The sequence below is a fragment of the Thermobia domestica genome, chromosome 11, assembly GCF_964235325.1.
Source record: "Thermobia domestica chromosome 11, izTheDome1.hap1.1, whole genome shotgun sequence".
Classification (NCBI taxonomy): domain Eukaryota; kingdom Metazoa; phylum Arthropoda; class Insecta; order Zygentoma; family Lepismatidae; genus Thermobia; species Thermobia domestica.
In genome coordinates this window covers 154,637,514-154,658,242 of record NC_137464.1, presented here as the reverse complement: position 1 = coordinate 154,658,242, position 20,729 = coordinate 154,637,514, and the positions used below count along the sequence as shown (strand labels likewise).

The following is a 20,729-nucleotide window of genomic DNA, read 5'->3' as shown; positions in this document are numbered from 1 at the left end:
GGTGGGGTAAAACTTCCATCCAACATTTTCTAAATAGGTTTTGACCGGTTTTGCGACATGTGGGCGAGCGTTATCATGTTGAACAATAAGTTTATCATGTCTGTTCTCCCATTCTGGTCGTGTTCTGGCCAGAGCTTGCTTCAAACGCATTAATTGTCGTCGATAACGTTCTCCATTCATAGTTTCACCCGGTTGCAGCAGCTCATAGTACACCACACCTTTCATATCCCACCATATGCACAGCATAACCTTTGCACAGTGAATATCTCGTTTTGGTTGTGATGGACCTGGTTCACCTGGTTTCACCCAGGCCTTTTTTCGTTTAGGGTTCTCGTAATGGATCCACTTCTCATCACACGTAATAATTCGATGCAGAAACCCCTTTCTGCTCTGTCGTTGAAGCAGCAATTCGCAAATGGTTTTTCGTCTTTCAACGTCTCTGTCTTTCAATTCATGTGGAACCCAATGTGACATCTTTTGAATCATTCCCATGGCTTTCAAGCGTTTGGAGACTGTTGTTTGATCAACGCCTAATGCTGCTGCAAGTTGTTCCTGCGTTTGACACAAATCCTGCTCGAGCAATGCTGTCAATTCTTCGTCTTGAAATTTTTTTGGCTGTCCAGCTCGCTCTTGGTCTGCCAAGCCGAAATCACCACTTCTAAACCGTGCAAACCACTTCTGACACGTTCGCTCAGCTAGAGCATGGTCACCATACACTTCCACCAAAATACGATGACTTTCAGTCGCACTTTTCTGCATGTTAAAGTAATGCAGCAGGACACCCCGCAAAAACACTTTATCAGGCACAAATTGCGCCATGTTCACTTAACTACAAACTGGTGTTGTTGACGCTTTAATCCACTGCCCTATACTCCGAACGATACGCGATGACAGGGGTTTGCAACACATGTGTGGATACACGGAACTGTGGGACGCTCCGTTCGTTGCGCCATCTCTTGTCCACCCGCACGAATTAATTCCTAGACCAAATATATAATATGAAGCAGGATTTAGAAATGTACATGTAATAATTTTCGTTTTTTTTTTTTTTTTTTTTTTTTTTTTTTAATACAGGATAGTATCCAATGCGGAACTTAGAACTTCGTTTCTGTAGTGATGAACTTCAGTTTTCTCCAGTCATTCAATTTTTAATTTTATAATTAATTTTGAAGTAATCAAAGAAAAGTATTTTAAATGTAATATTGAAGAGTTTTGATGTTGCATTGTATTACTAATGCTACTATTACATTGCAGTTGCTTTCAGTGTTAATTGCATTCTTCGTCTAAAATGTTCGATAAAATTTACAGGAATGTCGTTAGAAGGTGTCACAAAAGCACGTGATTGTGAAAATGAATGATACTTTCGTGCATGGCTTGACTTAAAATCTGAATTCATAAACCAGAATGTTACACAAATTTCTCTGCTGTTTTATTTTATGGGTATCCTTTATTTCGGATTTCACACCTTTTGGTAATTGTGGTCCCGTAAACACGATAATTACAACTTGTGGAATTGAAAATATTTATCTTGTATTAGTATGTATTTTTAAATAAATTCATAATATAAGTGATTGAAATTTTAAGTCAAAGTTAATGTAATAGTTTGTAATTTATTATTATTATCTAGCGTTTTCGTCTATAAGTGTTTTCCAGCACTCTTTCAGTCACTTCTTAAACTTAAAAAAGAATTTAATTAGGCTTTTAAAGAATTAAGTTGCTAAAGTAACTAAACTTATTTATTCTTTCTTTCAGTTAGCCGAAGTATGGGAACTTATTCAGCCAACCATCGAGAAGTGTCTTCCAGAGAAAACTCAACATATCAATGGCAGTGCTTCTCCAAATGTATCATCAAGGTAAAAGAAGGATAAGATGCAAGAGACGTTTTGAAACATTCCAATAAATAGTGCTATTTTGATGATTACAGGAGGAGCGTTAGTCAAAATATAGATATTCCTATTCCGTACGCAAGCAGGTAATCTTGTATCATATACTAAAGAGGAAGTTTGTTGTGTATATACAGTATATGATTGTACATAGTAATTGTATAGATTTATATGTCTTGTTTATGTATAACAAGAACGGTTATGTTTGTTATAAATTGTGAACAAATATTTCGTTATTGTCGTTATGAAAAAAGATAGGGTCTCAAAATCATTGAAGTTATAACTATTTCACGAGGCGAGAGACTGGATTTGTGTATTGTTATTGCTATTATTTTATATGTTAGAATTTAATTTGACTTTACTTATGATGTTGATTGCGTCGATACCCGTTTTTTTTTTTTTTTTTTTTTTTAATTTTTTAAAGGAAAGACATGGATAGTAAGTGGAATATTACAATATGTGACAATTGTACTCAATATTATAATATAGTGTATTTGTGTTAACAGCGTACGTACATGGCATGGTTAGAAATATTTACTTATATATATAGTGCCGATATTTGGACGTAAATATTTGAATATAAATGAGGTGTATTTTTGAAAAGAGTTATCAATACTTACATAAATTAACTGATACATATATGTTTTGTATCGATTGGACATCAATTTAGGACCAAGCGTAATCGATGTACGCGTAATTACATACATGTATGTATGTTTTGTATCGATTTTATATCAATTTAGGACCAAACATAAGCAGTTGATGCATAATTATTTGTAGGCCTATGACAAGAGGACAGGTGTTTATTTAATGAAATATTTTCGGTTGCTCACAAGTGTTAGCAGCAAGAAAAATAAAAGAAGTAGATGAAAATCACCATAATATAGTAATCATTCAGAGAAGTTGGAATTATTGCCCATGTGATGTATAAGAATAGATAAATCAGATTAGGAAAGGTTACTCGCAGAGAAGTTTGAAAGAAAACAGAAATAAGGAGGGATAAAAGAAAACCAAATTTTACTAGTTAACATAGAAATAAAAGTTAATATACTTTTAGAATATTATATGTGAGGTAAGACAAGTCGCATGAGTTTCAGACAGCTTCCCAGAAGATGGCTCGTAAATTTTCTTTCAAATTATGTAATTTATATATATTAGGGTGGTTTTGATTTCTCGACTACCGATTTTTTTTTTTTTTTTAATCTCACCTCTAAATTGATTTCATATCAGACCAAAATAAACTATGAGAAAAATTAGCTCAATTGAATAATAATAAATTGTGCCTCAAGCAAGTTTTAAATGTATTTACAGTATTCAATATGAGGTAAAGGCATCGTGTAAATTCGGAACGACTAGATAGAGTGACACTATATCTTGGATGTGGATAATAGAGGTAGAACCTCATCTATTAGTGTATAATACCTTCATGATGGACATCTTAAAGTCCATCATCTTGAATTGATGTCCAAAATTTTTAATAGGAAGTGGATAGCTTTTCTCCACAAACACACATATATCTTACTTCCAACTTATCTCTGATCATTTAATACTTATCATCTTCATAATATGAGCTTTTTAACTTACAATTGTCTTCCCAAACTTACAAGGTACCTTTATCTTATATTGTGTAATGTAAGTGCGCTCAAACCTTGAGGTCGCTTGGGACACCAATTAATATTATTCAATTGAGCTAAGTTTTCTCATACGTTACTTTGCTCTAGTATCGAACCATTTTATGGGGTGAGACTCGCAAAACCATGGAAGTCGAAAAATAAGGAACACCCTAAAAATAAATAAGAGAGAGAGAGGCTGAGACTGTTTTGCTAACAAGCGTGCGAACAACTATTTCACTTAAGAGAATTCAGAGTTAGATGATATTTCTGAGAAGGGTGACAAATAACAGTCTGAACTTCATGAAGCTTTATGTAGTGTTAAACTCATCTTTTTTCCTGTTACGAAAACATTTTTAATTGAGGACTACATCGGGAAAGCTTAGATTCTATGGGCTTTTTATAAAGGAGTGTGCCATGCGGTAGTTATATCTTTCAATTGTGCACGTTAATCTGTTCTTATTAATGTTTCCTGATAGTGTTATCGTCAGAGCAGTTCAAAATACATATAAATTGATTTAGTTATTTGCAGTAAGTTTTAGGGCCGTATTTGTAAATTACTGTGGTTTAACTAGCACGCGCACACACAATTTTTACTGTATTTTTTATCATTAGATGAAAAAAAGGTCGTTAAAATAATATTTCGCTATTGACATTCAAGTAGAAATAAAGTCAGATCATTACTTAATTGCTCTCAACATCTTTGACTCACAGTACCAGTGATTAAATTCATTTGTAATAACTTTTTCTGAATTAAGACTGACTGTAAATTAATTAATTTAGGTATTCAGTATGTGACGCTTTACATTTTTAACCTTTTTAACTTTTTCGTTTTCTTCTTTCGTTTTCCCTACAGTAAAAGGCTATGATATTTCTCGAAGTACAAAGACTTAAACTATTTGAAATGGTTTGTTCAACTGCACATTGTATAAAGGTAACCAAGAAAGTACTGTCGCTCTTTCACCCACCACATTCGAACATCGATATGTCACTAAGACGTACCTGGAAGATCAAAGATATAATCCCCATCAACATCGACGACCTTCTGCCAACGTTCTGGAAGGCCGTGGATTCCATCACGATAGAACTTAGTGGGCCGTGAAACGAAGGTGTCAAGTGCATTTTGCACCTCTACTAGAGATTTGAACTAGCGTCCTCTAAGGTGATTGTCCAAGGAAAGCAACAGGTGATAATCGGACGGTGAAATGTCCGGGTAGTATGGTGGATGCAATAGTGTTTCCAATCAAGGCGTAGAATGGTGTCCCGGATCATCCTAGCCACGTGGGGCATAGCGCAACAGGAGGACCCCTTTGCGACTTAGAAGTGTTGGACCCAGAGTTTTGAGTTTTTCTTAAACATGGCTCAACTGTTGACAATACACCAGTTGCATTGACGCTCTGACCAGTTGGTAGCAGTTCCCGATGCACGATGCCACGAGTAGTCGATCAAACGCACGGGAGAACCTTCTTCTGGTGCAGTGCTGGTTTCGGCTCTTTTGGAACCGGTTCATGGAATGCTAACCAATGATTGATGGCGCCGTGGAGCTTCGTAAAGGACCCACTTCTCTTCACATGTCAACACTCTGCCCAGAAATAACTCCTTCCTCAGACGAGACAGCAAAGAAACGCAAGTGTCTGCTCGCGTTGCCTTCTGGCCGGAAGTCAAATGATGTGGGACCCATCGACCAAACTTGTAGTGCTTCCCAAATTGATGGAGGTGTCGCCGAATGTTTTTTTCACTCTCACTGAACTGTAGTCCCAGTTCCACACATGTGTGGCCACTGTTTGCCTCAATTGCTGCCTGAAGATCTTTATTTTGTATATGTGTTGATCTTCCGGCAGGTGGTGCGTCTTGGAGTGTTTCGTCACCGTCCTTACCACTACTGCACTGCCCGCGTAGTCAAGACACCCTCACCAAAGGCCTAGCATATCTTCCGCCCGCTGCAGCAGCGTTTGACCCCAGTTTGAACTCGTACAGCATACACGCCCTTATGACGCTCTGTGGAGGTTCCATGTTCACTCTGTCCGTACGCAAGTTCACGGTGTAACTGAAGTGCCACAGCCAGGTAGTATGTTGGATATACCCACACCAACAACTGACCTTTGCCTCGTCTCCATTCGCATTCAACTCACGGTGTGAGGGCCAATTGAACACAGACCTCCACAAAAAAACAACATAACTTTTTTGATTACCTTTATATTATTAATTTGCGAGCCAAATTGATATTTGCGATACTTACAAAACTAAAATTAGAGTGTGGGAGATAAAAGTCCTAAATGACATTGGCACTTGTTCACTTCATAAGGTACATATAACTCCTATAATACCGTACGGAGACAGTCTAAGAGGATTACTGAAGCAAGCGCTAGCCAAGTTGCTACTATTCGACTCGATTGGCATTTGTGTCTGTCCGTCCGTCTGTTCCACGATAACTCGCGTAAAACTTATCCGATTTTGATTAACTTTGGTGTGTACCTCCATCCCACTTGCAGAAACATCCCTGTTATTTAGGGTTGCAGTCCATCAAGTATGAGGGGGGAGGTAAAATTCACCCCATGTAGCAAGTCTAGACATGTACATGCAAGACAATTTTCCAATAAACCGCGTAAAAATTTTTTTAATTATGACAAAACTTATGTGCATTTTCTTTATGGCATTAGGAATATCCCAGAGCTTAAGGTTAAAATCTGCCAAGAATGAAAGTCTGAATTCACCCCCTCCCCATTTCAAAACTTGTTTCACAATATATATATATATATATATATATATATATGTAAGTTTGATTTTGGCGCAATATATCATACAGGCTTCCTAACATCCCCTCTGCAAGGAGTTAAAAATCAGTGAATAATTAAGTGGTGTACAGTAATTAGAGTTCCACGATAAATTTTCTAAAATTTGTTGTTGCAATATAGTGAACGTTTTTTTCGACTCTCCATAATCCCCAGTCTTTGAGACTACAATCAGTAAAGAATGAGTGATGAATTCAGCACTCTTTCGTAATATGGATTCCTCACTCCCACCCCCACCCAATTAAAAAAGTACGTTCCATGATAATTTGTGACGTCGTACATTTTCTTTAAGGCGCCATAACCATTCATTTTGCATGAAAAAGAAGTAAAAATTTTAGATTGTCATGGAATATGGCGTATACTTTTTCAGACTTCACAGTCACACTTACTACATGGATTTAAAATCAGTTGAGAACGATAGAGTGCACCCCTACCCCCTACCCCAGATTTAAAAAAATACATGTTCTAGATTTTCGTAAATATTCAATTTAAACACAATATGACAGTTTAGTGAGGTTTTCACATAATCTCCACCTTTGCAGTTAAAAGTAATCAAATATGAGGACTCACTTAATCATTCCCTCTCCGAAAATTGAAATAAATATTCTATGGTAAGTTTCGTAAATAATACAATTTTGTCGATTTTTTTTTTTTTTTTTTTTTTTTTTTAATTTCTAATCCCAATTGCTTATAGTTGAAATAGGCCAATAATGAGAGAGAGCATCTGAATATTTATTGCACATCATATGTCATAAGCTTGTGTAGCGAGTAAAGGTCTACGACCATGACAAGTATAATCCACATCGGATAAGATTTCTTCCTTTCTTCTCGAACATGTGATTAATTCTAAACCCAAAATTTGATAGCTTATAACTCGGGAACCAATAGCCTGCACACCTGTAATGTTTCGTATGCTTGTAAGCTTGTCAAAGTCTATCACCATGCCAAGTTTGATTCGCATCGTATGAGTTCGATTGAATTCGTACGATATATCTATATCTTATCTATCTATCTATCTATCTATCTATCTATCTATCTATCTATATATATATATATATATATATATATATATATATATATATATATATATATATATATATATATATATATATATTGTCCTTAATTTTTCAGAAAAAAGTCAAAGATGATGATTAAATAAATAAATAAATAAATAAAACAATGAAAGTAACGTAAAGAAAATAGCGCCTGTTATTACTGAAAAAGAGGTTTTTATCTATTGCATAAATACTATTGATAACTCATGTTCAGGTTTACACTTCATCTATGAAACTACCCCAGATACTTAATTCCATCACTTTTACCACATTGAATTTGAATCCGTAGAATAATAATAATTCCTATTCATTTCCAAATTAATATAATAAAAAGTAATTGAATTAAGTGTCGTCAGTGGTTTATAGATGAAAAGTTTAAACGTAAACGCAGTTGTTATCCATGTACTTGCGTACTATAAAGCAACGTCTGAAAGTCGTTATTTTTACAATAATGTATTCCATATTCGAGCTGTGGTATGAATTTTATGAGCCTGTTAAAAGATTAGTGACCTGGTCAAGAAATATTTATACGAAAAAGGTACGAAATTTTACTTATGGATTCTGGTAGACACTGTAATTATGTATAGTCTTTTTCTAATGGGCTGTTTCAATATGACTTCAGCGAGGAGCCGAACGCAAAAACAAAGGTGCGACTGCTTAATTATACGACAATACGAAACTTTTTATCAGGAACCGAACGTCTGGAAGTCTCTGAATGGCATTTTATGCCGCTGTAAATATATTATCTGGTAACCTGATAGATATTCGGAGGTGTGCTGTCAGTCGGTTTCTCTTAGTATCTTACTTAATCTATCACATGAAAATCTTACGTAATGTAAATATGTCTTAAACTAGTCGAAATATTTTTAGAATCGATCATTCAATAATAATTCACAATCAAGTGAAAACTTTTGATACAATAGAACATTTAATACTCAGTTTTGTTGCTCGCATTTCTATGCATATTTCTCAGGTGGATGTTTAAAGAGAAGTATCTCCAAAATTGTGAAATTTTAGGTAGCTATGAAAAAACCCAATAATCTTCCGCATCATTGTGTATAGAGCAGTATGCTATATCGCCACGGTTGCGAAGGAACTTGACTGCATATCTCGAGGTAACTCGCAAGTTCGTGGGTTTTGGTGTGCAAATAGAAAACTTCAAATTTCATGTATTTCAATTGGAGTTACGATACTTTACACACCAACCCAAGATTTGATACTGTTGTAAATATTTTTGAATGTGCAATTAATGATAATAAAACGTATGTAAAGACACTGAGTTTCAGGAAACTTATATTTTAAAGGTAATAAGTGTGCAATGTTGACATAAACGTATTAATGCCATCATTATTGAGTTTTAAATGTTATTTAGATTGTATTCAGATGCTTAGACAATAGTAATAAAACAGGAAATTTGGCATAGTATTGAGGTTTCTGTTGTTACTAATATATATTTAATTTGCATATAGTATACGTATGCATGGAAAATAGCTACTTTATATTTCTAATTGTATAGCACAAAATATATAATAATCAAATATATGAGGTCTGCATTTTTATCCAGTGTTTCAGAGGTTTGTTTTCCAAATGTGAATGATTCCTATAAACTTAATTTTCAGTTATTTATTCTTATCTTTTGTGCAAATAATGCATTCAGAAACAAAATGCGTAGATTTTGCAACGTTTTTCTGTTAAAATAAATTTTGTTTGTATATACGGTGAGCATAAAGTATTTGATAACATTATTGTATTTGTGTAATTTAGTAGTTATTGAGTACAGAACATATCAGATTAATATTTTGTGTATGCAAAATATTTTAGATCTCAATATATATAGATTATTTTTGCTTTAAAGCTATTCTTTTCTGTTGCGTTTAATTATTGTACATTCATATGACTTGAAAATAATTTGTGTTGCCAAAAAATATTATATATGCATGTTGACTCGAGATAAATATTAATATTGCAAACGCAGTTGATTCTTGAGCAAGATTTGGAATAAACTACTGTTAATATGGCGTCCAAACGTTCGTGAATTACTCTTGAAGCAAATTTATTCACTACCACAAAGATTAAGTAACACACACACACACACACACTTCAATTAAAATACTAAAACAATGCTATCAAAGTACATAAACAGTGAAACTTGTAGAATCTGTACTGACGCATAATCGGAACGTTTTTAGATAATTCGATCTTGATCAGAGAAGTTGATAGATACGTAAAATTGACAATAGCATACATACTCATATAAAAGTTCAAATATACCATCATGTTCTCGTGTTTTATTATTTAAAAACTCCTCTTCCTTCTCTCTGTCACGCGAAGAGAATAGAAGGATGCTTTATCTCAGAATATATCATCGTATGTATCACGTTTTCGTAAAGAATAGAATCGCCTTGGTTTTTTTAACAGTTTCAAGTGATAGAATCCCATTTGGTACATAGACTAAAGATTATTAGAAAGTTACATGTGCTTCTGAGATATTTGCTATGATGAAGTTTCTTCCTATGCGTAGAACATCATAGGGAAAAACATCTCAACAACACTGTGTTACTGATCAGTGTTTTGAAAGCAATAGGAAATAATGTCGAGAAAGTATATAACACCCTTGCATTTCTTCCCGGCGGGAGCTCATGTGGTTGATTCCACGTTAATCAGTAGGTCCCGTCTCATAAAACTTCGCTGCTGAAAGGGACGTTAAACTTAAAATCAACTCGACCCTTGCACTTCTTACTCAACTGTACATATGCCGATACAAATAATGTGTAATAATTTGCGTAAATTGGGCCGCCATTTTAGCAGCTGTTAATTATATCTACAAATGCTGAAAAACGAAATTTTACTTTAAAAAAATAATAATAATAATAATAATAATAATAATATTTATCATTCTTTCGCAGCGACAGTCTGACTTATCATAAACCTGTTTAAATTATAAATCAGAAGATATATTCCACATTCGTCTCCGAACACTTGAAACCCCTATTGGTATTACTAATATATATATAATTTCTCATATTTGGAAGTACACTGAAGTTGTCAAACATACCTTACTCGTGATAAAATTAGCAAAACTACTAAACATATTCCGAAACGGACATTAACTATGACTGTCTTCCATTTGCAGTTTTCCTCAACTAATCATCATCTCAGATGTTCCTCAAATCAGAGGTACACATGTCGGTTTTCATGGTGACGTTTACGCTAAGAAACATATGGAAACGTAAATATACGAGACTATGAATATAATCCGCCTATTTTTAACAATCATCGAATTTTCTGGTCGAATAATTTGAAAATATTTATCCCAATTAAAGAAATCGAATATTTAGAAGACGAAAATATTAAAATGGTATAAATTCTCATAATCCAGAAGAATTTTCCTAAGTATATGTATTACAGTGGGTTACAAACTGAATCATTAGTATCACTACGCGTACATATAAACTACTCAAATCAAAACATGACAAACTAAGTGACGTAAAAGAAAACTTAGAAAGATCGAATAAATGTTATTAATGTACAAAATTTGCAACAAATTATGCTAATCTATATATTTAAAATTGAAAATCACTATGTTTGTGACTAAATTTCCTGAAGCGCCGGACCAATCTCGATCAAATTTGTAACATGGATGAGGTTCGAGGCTGGGCTGGTTTTAGGTTATTCACTTTACAGAACTGAGGGGGAGGGGGTATTAAAAAATAAATAAAACTTAATAACTCCTGAACCACTCGACCGATCTTAATCAAATTTTGAACATAGATGAGGTTCAGTCCTAGGATCGTTTTTATGATTTAAATTTGACGGAGCAACGTAGGAGAGAAGAAGGAGGGTGATATATGTACAAAAATCAATTTATATAAGACTGAAAGTGACTATTTTTGTAACTTATTGACTCTTGAACTATCCGATCGATCTCAATCAATTTTTCAAGATACATCAGGTTCGGATCTGGAAACAGTTTTGTAATTCATTTTAACGGTAGATCCTAGGGAAGGAGGAGGGGAGGTGGACGTATAAATAAAAACTAACAAAACCTAATAACTTTTGAACCACCCTACCAATCTCGATCGAATTTTCAACATATATATGAGGGACATATATATATGGGTGTTTTTTGTCGTTTCACTTTGACGAGCCAACCTGGGGGAAGGGGGAGATATATGTAAAAAAAAAAAAAAAATAAATAAATAAATAAAAAAAAAAATAAAAATAAAATGACTGCCTTTGTGACTTCATCACTCTTGAGCCACCCAACCGATCTCAATCAAATTTTCAACATACATGAGTTTAGGGGCAGGGTTTACTTTAGGCTATTCACTTTGACGATGCAACATAGGGGAGGGGGAGAGAAATTTAAAAATGATCAAAAATGACCGATATTAGTGTTGAATTCTGATGCCGTGCGCCGTAGTACGGGGGAGGGGAAGCTATATATAATAATAATCGAAAATGACCAATATTAGTGTCTACTCCATAGTTTCTGGGATCATTCAGATGAAGAGTGACATTTCTGATCCGGTTTAAATCCAAAATCAGCCTCGCCACTTGGGAGAAGGTGAGAAAGAGATATATAAAAATTATTGAAAATGGCCACAATCAGTGTCGAATTTATAGTTTTCTGGATCTAGTCCGGGAGCAAGTGGTATAAAAGTGGACGTGCGATTTTAATGGTACAATTGTGAGATGTTTTTTTCTGTTTTGGTATGCATTACCTATGACAAATTTAGGTGTTGCCAAGTGAAAAAATTCCGCAGGCCAATATGGCGACCATTTAAAAATGGCGGCTGAGCTATACATGAAAGTATTCGTATCACGGTTGTTTTTCATCCGATTTAGATGATCTTTCTGTAATATTGCAAGTCTACATTGGAGTAATATTTTTTGGCTATTACACTTACTGTGCTATCTGTAGTGGTTTTTCAGTTTTGAAAGAAAAACATTTTTACCTCTAAAATTCCCGTTGTATTCACTGTCTTATTTGTCAACGTATCTTGTTAACTCTATTTTTAAAATTACTTGGGTTTTTATAATATATTTATTGCCACTAGGCTATACATTTCACTTTAAATATAGTATTTTTTTTTTCCGAATTTTAAAGGGTACAGTGTGAACGTTTATAAAGCAATGACCCCTAATGTAACATAAGTAAAGAAAACTCATAAAAATGATAGAATGTACAGGATGTTTTCATATTATAAATCATATATTCATTCATTTTCGAACACTATCGCAGAATATTTCAGCAAATATACTGCACCGCTCACATACAGCATAATTTGAGATACATTACTGAGAGGAGCTAAACCTCTTCTCCATCAGTCTCATCATTTGATGAATGTTGAGCGCATTTACTATTCTCACAAATGTAAATGTCATCATCTCCATATATGCATAGATCAGTACAGAGAAGCATGTGTTGCCGATAGGAGCACAATTTATTTAAACATTGACTTTTATGACACAAACATTTCATTAGTTCAGCTAAAGTAGATGGAGCAGGGGGAGCTGTAGTCATCAGAGGAACGAAAACACCATTCCGAATAGTCTAGCCATAACCGTTGTCAGGTGAAGGAAGTTTAGGGTTTTGCCACAATATCATTTTGCCACATATTACATTGACAATATGCTCGTAGTATGGCAAGATGAAGAGTTGGTTGTGTTGGAGGTATTTTCTCGGATTCCAAACACTTTTTCTGAAAAATAATCCATTGTGCATCGCCAACAGTTGAATTCTTGGAATTCGGAATATACAACATACACACACTTTTCCAAGGTACTGAAAATGGATTGAGATGGTTTATTTTCTAATTCCATTTCCGTAAAAGTTTAAACATGTGGAGTCGCACGTTTGGAAAGTCTTCCAGGAAGAGATTTTGCCTTTTTTCGCAAATCCACCAGTTGTACTACAGCCAGCAAAGGCATGGAATCCTGGAAAGGCATTGACATTTGCTGACCCTAGAGCATCATACATTCTTCATTTCTTCTGACCAGTTCCAACAACACACGAAGTGTCAGGACAAAGCATAGGGTAGCGCCATAGAGCAAGAATTACAACATCGGCATCAGGTAAGTAAATGTCAATAGAAGCTGCACCTCGGTTTGTTGCATCAGCAGCGTGAAGTATGATCTTCGTATCTGCTTCTTCCTGGGAACTAGAGAGGTACTTTACATCACGGTGTGAAGAAGCCACTTTGTTACTCCACGCAACAATAGTTTTTAGATTGTTCTTAACGCACCATGCTACCATCTTATGTAACATCGTGTGCGTGGGTTTTCTCGGGGTTCTCCCGTTTCCTCCCACTTTCTTCATTCCACCATTTCATTCATCACTCATCATCACCGTCTCCTTTAGCCTAACCGGCATAACCCTGGGACGTAAAACTCAAATATTTCATTTCATCTCATTTTTACCATTTTATGTGCCCTGTCATTTCAGATTTAGTTTCTTCATGTGAAAAAAAGCATCTTCACAGCTGTAAATTCTGGTTGAATCAATAAGCGGTTCCCAAACTATCAGCTAAACGCTTCACTCTTGTCTGATTCTTTAGTGACATTGGTAAATCGTATCTGTCAAACACAATTTGAACTTCATCATATTTGTCGAAATAGTTCTTCACACGACTGATGAAGTGATCAGCTAGATCTTCGCATATTGTGATAGATGGTGGTTTATCAAGGCTTTGCAGCAGTGCCATTTCATCGAATATTGCAACCTACATTCGAGAACGAGCCACAGGAGTTATATGTTGGTCTGCAGCAGTCAAAAGTCTCCAGAATGCATTGCATAAAAGATCGCTCTTCTTTGGTGGTAACAGCATTTGGCCTTCTGTATAAAGAGAGCACGTGGAACAACAACAAGTTCGTAGTTACTGATAGCATGCTTAAGGTTCACAGTTGAACCTGATGCTGTTCTTAACACATGGTTTACGTTCTTCGTCCAAATGGGAGATGATATCGCACATCTATAGCATGGCCATCTTGGTTGATAGCTGTATTAATTTTTATTTGTATTGTTTCGTTTCCACTTTTCTTTATTGCATCACTGAGGTTTTTCTGAGACTGATCACATGATAGTTTTCTGAGAGGATTTTCTCGGGTGTGAGATCCATTGCAAAAGGAACACTCACTATTACTAAATGGAACACACTAAGAACCTGTCAACCTGGAAGTGCTGGGTATGTTTAATTCCATTGGTTCGAGCAGAGAAGACAGGTTCTGTTTTCCAAACCTTCGCTTTAAATGGTAAAGCTTACTGCAGTTGTTAGTGGCTTGGAGGCAACTCCTATGCCATGAAGCCTTTCGCTCAAGTAGCGTGTCAGATGTGATTCCTCGGAACCTTCCAGCTGCAGCCACACACTGTTCGTCACTGTACTAAGCGCTTTCTCTGATATAGTTTAGCATTTCATGAGAGGTTGGATTTTCAACTAATTCTCCCTTGGTATTGGTTTGGCAAATTATGCACGACTATAGTCAATGGATAACTTCGGAACTTTTAAAGGAAGTGTCGCTTAATCCATCGTAATTTTCTGATTTTAAGTTCCGCTTTTTTCGACGTCCCAAAGATCTAGGTCTTCTTGGTGTTTACCTTTATCCACAGTTTTGGCGCTGAACAAGTTTCTCCTATTGGAAACTTCATTATTATGCACTCCACTACACGACACTGAAGTGCACTGCACTGCCCTACACTACACTACACTTCATTTTCTCGCGAGTTGTTACTAAATCAAGGACTTTAATCTTAAGTCGCTACAGTAACAATGATCTTAAGAGTTAGATCATAAATATGAACATATTATAGAGATTATAAATATGATTACACACAAGATTATAAATATGAATTAACCTAAATATTATTACACCTACTAAGGCAGGTTAAATACTTTAATATTCCTTTAAACGTAAACAATATAATGTACATATAAGCTTAATTAAAAACAATATAATATAAATGTTGGTGGTTATATTTTAAATCATCAATGACTTGGAGTACATTACATGGCGCCATCTATTGTCCACATTTTTGAGAGTAAAAAGTTATGTTTTTCTTTTAAAACTGGAAAACCGCTACAAATAGCGCAATAACTGTAACGACGAAAAATATTACTCCAACGTAGACTTACAATTTTTTAAAAAATCATCCAAATCGGATGAAAAATAACCGAGATACGAATACTTTTATGTATAGCTCAGCCGCCATTTTGAAATGGTCGCCATATTGGCCTGAGAAATTTTTTCACTTGGCAACATCTGAATTTGTCATAACTCATGTACAACAAATCAGAAAAACCATGCCTCACAATTGAACCATGAAAATCCCACGGATGACCACTTGCTCCCGCATTATCGCTTAGGTGAACAGTGATACTTTCGATCCCGTTTAAATTCAAATTCAACTCCGCAACTTGGGGGAAGGGGAGGAAGATATATTAAAAATGATCGAAAATGACCGATATTAGTGCTGAATCCACATTTTTTGGGGGTCGCTGAGATGAACGGTGATACTTCCGATGAGATGGCCCGCAACATGGGAAGAGCATATATATATATATATATATATATATATATATATATATATATATATATATATATATATATATATATAATGATCGAAAATGACCAATATTGGTGTCGAATCCATGGTTTTTCGGGGTCACCGAGATGATCAATGATCTTCCGGAGCTGTTTAAATCGATGTCATTAAAAACGAAACAGCATATTTCACGTATTCCACGGGTAGTAAACACATGAGATACGGAGTTGTGCACTTAAATTTGCATTTCAACCCAGCGAAGCGGGGAATATATGCTAGTATTATATAAAAACTAACACTGTAGGAAAAATAAAAAATAGGATTCCAAAAGTATTATTTCATTTTAATAAAAGTGTGAACTGACGTCACAAAAAGCGCAAAAAATAGAGAATAATAATAAAAGGCGATTAAAAGCAGAAAATAATTCATTACTATTATCTGTAAAAAAAAAAAATCCGAACAAATTAAATTAATACCTGATATAAAATTATTTCGATGGTAATTTTGTGACATTAATTTGTTCGGCCTAGTACGACTTCAGATTTATTTTAATAGATAATAGTAATGAATTATTTTCTGCTTTTAAGCGATTTATTATTATTATTATTATTATTATTATTATTATTATTATTATTATTATTATTATTATTAATAATAATAATAATAATAATAATTATTATTATTATTATTATTATTATTATTATTATTATTATTATTATTATTATAGCACTTCTGATATTTTCTACTATTCAGCGTTTTTTTTTTTTTAAAATCTGTTAATACAATCATTTTCCTTTTAAGTTTGATTCATTTTCCCACCTTTTCTTTACCCCAGTAGTTTAGTTATGTTGAAGTTACGCATGATCACATAAACAGTTACAATATTGACACTCACCCGTTGAGAAGGAGCCGCGGTGGCTCAGTGGTAGAGCGTTCACCTCCGGTGCTTGGGGTCCCCGGTTTGATCCCAGGCCCCGCCAAGTGAATTTTGTGGTGGACAAACAACCGTGTGCGTGGGTTTTCTTGGTGTTCTCCCGTTTCCTCCCACTTTCTTCATTCCACCATTTCATTAATTCCTCATCATCACTGTCTCCTTTAGCCTAACCGGCATAATCGCGGGACATAAAACTTAAAGATTTCATTTCATTTTTTCATCCGTTGAGAAGTTTCATGGTTTAGCTGGCAAGACTTCATTAGGTACTCATGAAATTTACATGAAACCACTGGGAAAGTATAATGTTTCAAACAAACAAAAAAAGTAAGAAGAATCAAAATCGGGGGTACTAATGTCAAGTTATTCGTGAACAATCATATACTAAAATACGCTTAATTACGCTTTTTACATTGCACCTGTAGCTCCAAAGACTTTCATTATGTCCTGATAAAATTTATATAGGACCATCGGGAAAGTGTACTCTTTCAAACGAAAAAAGAATAATCAAAATCGATGCACTTATGGGCAATTCATGCGTGAACATACCCACAATAATACTGACTTGTGTAATGTGTATGTATATGATTTTTTTTAAATAGTTGATTTTTTTCAAATATTTTATACGTGAGAATTTTCCTTGGAAATAGCCTTTTGTATTACTGAAAACCGCATCAACATATGAGTAACGGTTCTTGATATAATTGCGAACATATTTACATACATACACACAGGTCAAACATTTTTTTTTAAAGTCGATTAAAAGAACCGTGGTGGCGTTATAGTAAACTCTCTTAAAGGGCTCCAACTTGGGATTTGTTGAAAGGTTCACAGCAATGAACATATTTTTCAAATCTTTGTAGCCACGAAGTCACGAAAAATATTGGAAAGTCTCATATAACCATTAATAACATTTGATACGATTGCAATTAGCATTTCGAACTTAGTGTGTATCGATAGTAATTGTAAGAAAATAGTTAACTTTCTGAAGAAATAAAAAGAGAGATGAAAGTTATTGTCTAATTTTCACGTATATTTTTGCATTTATTTGTGAAATGTCAAATATCTTAACAGTACAGACGATTTGCACATTTGCAGCCTTGATGTTAAGGTCCTATAGAAACAGAATTTCAGATTTTCCACTGTCTCTTATCCAGCACATGCGTGTGATAAATCAGAGCATTCAGTATTCCATATTATGTGTGTAAAATAATTTTGTATTGTAGCAATGAACGATACCTTTCTACCAAAAGAAAATATAACATATGTGCAGTAGCACAAAGTTAGGGGCTAAAACCTAATAAAGAAAAGTAGCATCTTATCTATGTGCGTGAGGGTAACAGTTGGGAATTAACTAATAAGATCAATATTTCCAACATATGCAACTTCGGGAGAGGGGATTAAAATAAATCACCATATGCAGCTAGATTTCGTCAGTTCTTGTAACTCGAATTAACGAAAGTAAATTAAGATGTAGGGGATTTAGAACTGATAGGTAATCCCAGGATTTTTGTAAATGAAGCAGAACATATCGACTTGAAAACAGGTTGTAATGAATAAGAATAAAAAAAGTGGAAAGAATATAAGGATATGTTTAGGATAGGAATAATCTACATAGCACTTGCCTGATGTTCTCGGCGATTCTCCAACGATGATTCCTTCGGTATATTGTTGTCCTCTCCCTGGTATATATCATCCATGTAATCGGTGGCCAGATTGTTAGAATAGAAGTTGAGCGCGCATGTGGAAAAAAAAAAAAAAAACTAGCGTTTCAGCGACGATGAACTTAATCAATATACGAGCGCTCTTCCAAATGTCGTGTCATTCTTGTCAAATATCCAAAAACGTAAATACGATATTACCCTTACCTAACGTGGATAAAATTCGAACTTCAAGACTCAAAATCGTGATCTGCACGTCTACATCTTCGTCATAGCTTAACTTGTCTTCACTTCCTCCGTGTCATCATTCCATCTTTTAGTTCGGCTTCCTGGGTCATTGTCACTTCAGTTCAATGAATTGCCACATGAATGATGAAAGTGCAAGGTGTATAGATTAAGGTCAAATAAAGTGATTCTTGGAATGTGGAGAAAGGAAATAATATGCAGTTTTATTGGTTAAGAAATACATATAAGGAAACGAGCCAATACAAAATAGAAATTCTTTTGTCTGAAATATAACTGAACTGTTAGTTGCCCGTAAAGGAAATAGAAATTAAAATATAACTTGAATATTGATCAGATGATGAGAATTCACTGTCCGTGATTTCAAATAAATAATGTTTATAGTTTTCGCAGAATTTCAGTCCAATATGTTATGTCCAAATTTCGCTATTATTGTAAACAATTCATCATGTTGGACACGATACCTTCACATTGAGGTGTAAGCAAAGTACAAGTAAAACAAATTTTGTATAATCCTTTTGTTTGAGAAGTGGGTATTTTTTATTTGGTTTGAGAACGAATTTCGTATTCATTGTGAAGAAAAAGAAATGTTTTTTATTATGTGTAATAATGGATTTAATTCCTTTTAAATACACAGTCACATAATGCACATTGGATTTAATTTAGAGTTGTTGAACCTTGGTGCAAGATGTTTGCAAATGTACAACATCTGGAATCTGTTACTAGACATTATTAGGAAAAGAATTACTACTTGACGCAAACAGGTGTTATTTAAATACTACTGCTGTGGTTTTGAATAACCATTCTCTACTTCCCTTCCATTTCCTATCTTAGGAAATGAACGTCCCGTTTGAGTACCAGGGCGTAATAGAAGTGGATATGTTATTTAACTGAATCCAGACCACAAATACTGACACTGAAAATTGAACGCTGCTGTCGCACAAGAAAAGCGAGAAACACTATCCTTTTACATAATATTAAACATGTTCCGCTTGCAAGCGGCTGAAAGAGTAGATATTTATAAATATAATACTCAATTTTACTGTACTTTTCTTAGTGTTTCTTTGTAGGTACGTTACGACAAAAAGAACAATTTCGTGTATCCTGTATAGTACTTCTTTTATGTGTCGTATACTTTTTAAATAAATAACTTGGAAATATTTTAGGTTAAGCTTAGTAAAGAATTGTAGAATTGAATGAAGTAGTTATTAGGTTCTACTTGTTTGAGTTATTGTTGAAAATTATAGTTGAAAAATATACTTTTTCCTTTGTTAATATTGTATGATAAAATTTTGATTTTTACAGAATTTTCCGTATAAGAGGAAAATGTTGTTATGTTAAAAATGGTTATTGCTTTGTATAAAAAATTATATTAATTGATCTGTTGTTTTATTCAATACAATTCGTTCTTAAATTTAGATATTAATTTTGCAATTTTTGTGTCACTTGTTTCCAAACAGGTCTCTGCTCTTTCTCATATAAATGGCATTTTGAACAATGACAAAGATAACCACATTGTCATTAGTATGCCTTCATTTAACATGAAGTGAATAATTGGTTATCAACGGACAGTTTAAGATAAAACATCAGTTCCAGTCTGGTGTCCTGAAGGAATCCTGTAAAATTAACTACTACTCTACACCACTTCCACTAAAAGTACATCTTCTAATTCCATTAGAAATATGTTTTGTTGTTTGTAAACGAATAGCGATCTAACTTTATCATTGATTATGCACAGATGCAGGTACTTCAAACGTTGAAAAAGAACTCAACGATGAACAAAATGGGAGGAGAGTTGAATTCATCAATTAAATGCGCTTAAAATACAATTAGGAAAGGGAAACGAGCAAGGCCAATACCACAAAAGCGAGAAAGACATGGAAAAATGAACAGCAAATCATTAAAAAAAAAAAAAAAAATCCGTCTGCGCCTTTCTTGGAGGAATGGTGTGCTTTCAGTATGATATTGAATTATCAACGTCAACTATAAGAACATGACTGCGTGATTCAAAG

At 34.3% G+C, this 20,729-nt stretch overlaps 1 protein-coding gene and 1 long non-coding RNA gene across 2 annotated transcripts in view; one reads left to right on the top strand and one right to left on the bottom strand.

The window, feature by feature from the left end:
- LOC145664508 (sorting nexin-8-like) overlaps positions 1-20,097 on the top strand; it is a 102,285-nt gene extending 82,188 nt beyond the window's left edge. Inside the window, exon 11 of the mRNA XM_081731233.1 lies at positions 1,753-20,097. Coding sequence (XP_081587359.1) covers positions 1,753-1,857 — 105 coding nt within the window. The 3' untranslated portion in view covers positions 1,858-20,097. The remainder of the gene's footprint in view (positions 1-1,752) is intronic.
- LOC145664511 (uncharacterized) overlaps positions 1-20,729 on the bottom strand; it is a 165,590-nt gene that overhangs the window by 61,494 nt on the left and 83,367 nt on the right. The window lies entirely within an intron of this gene.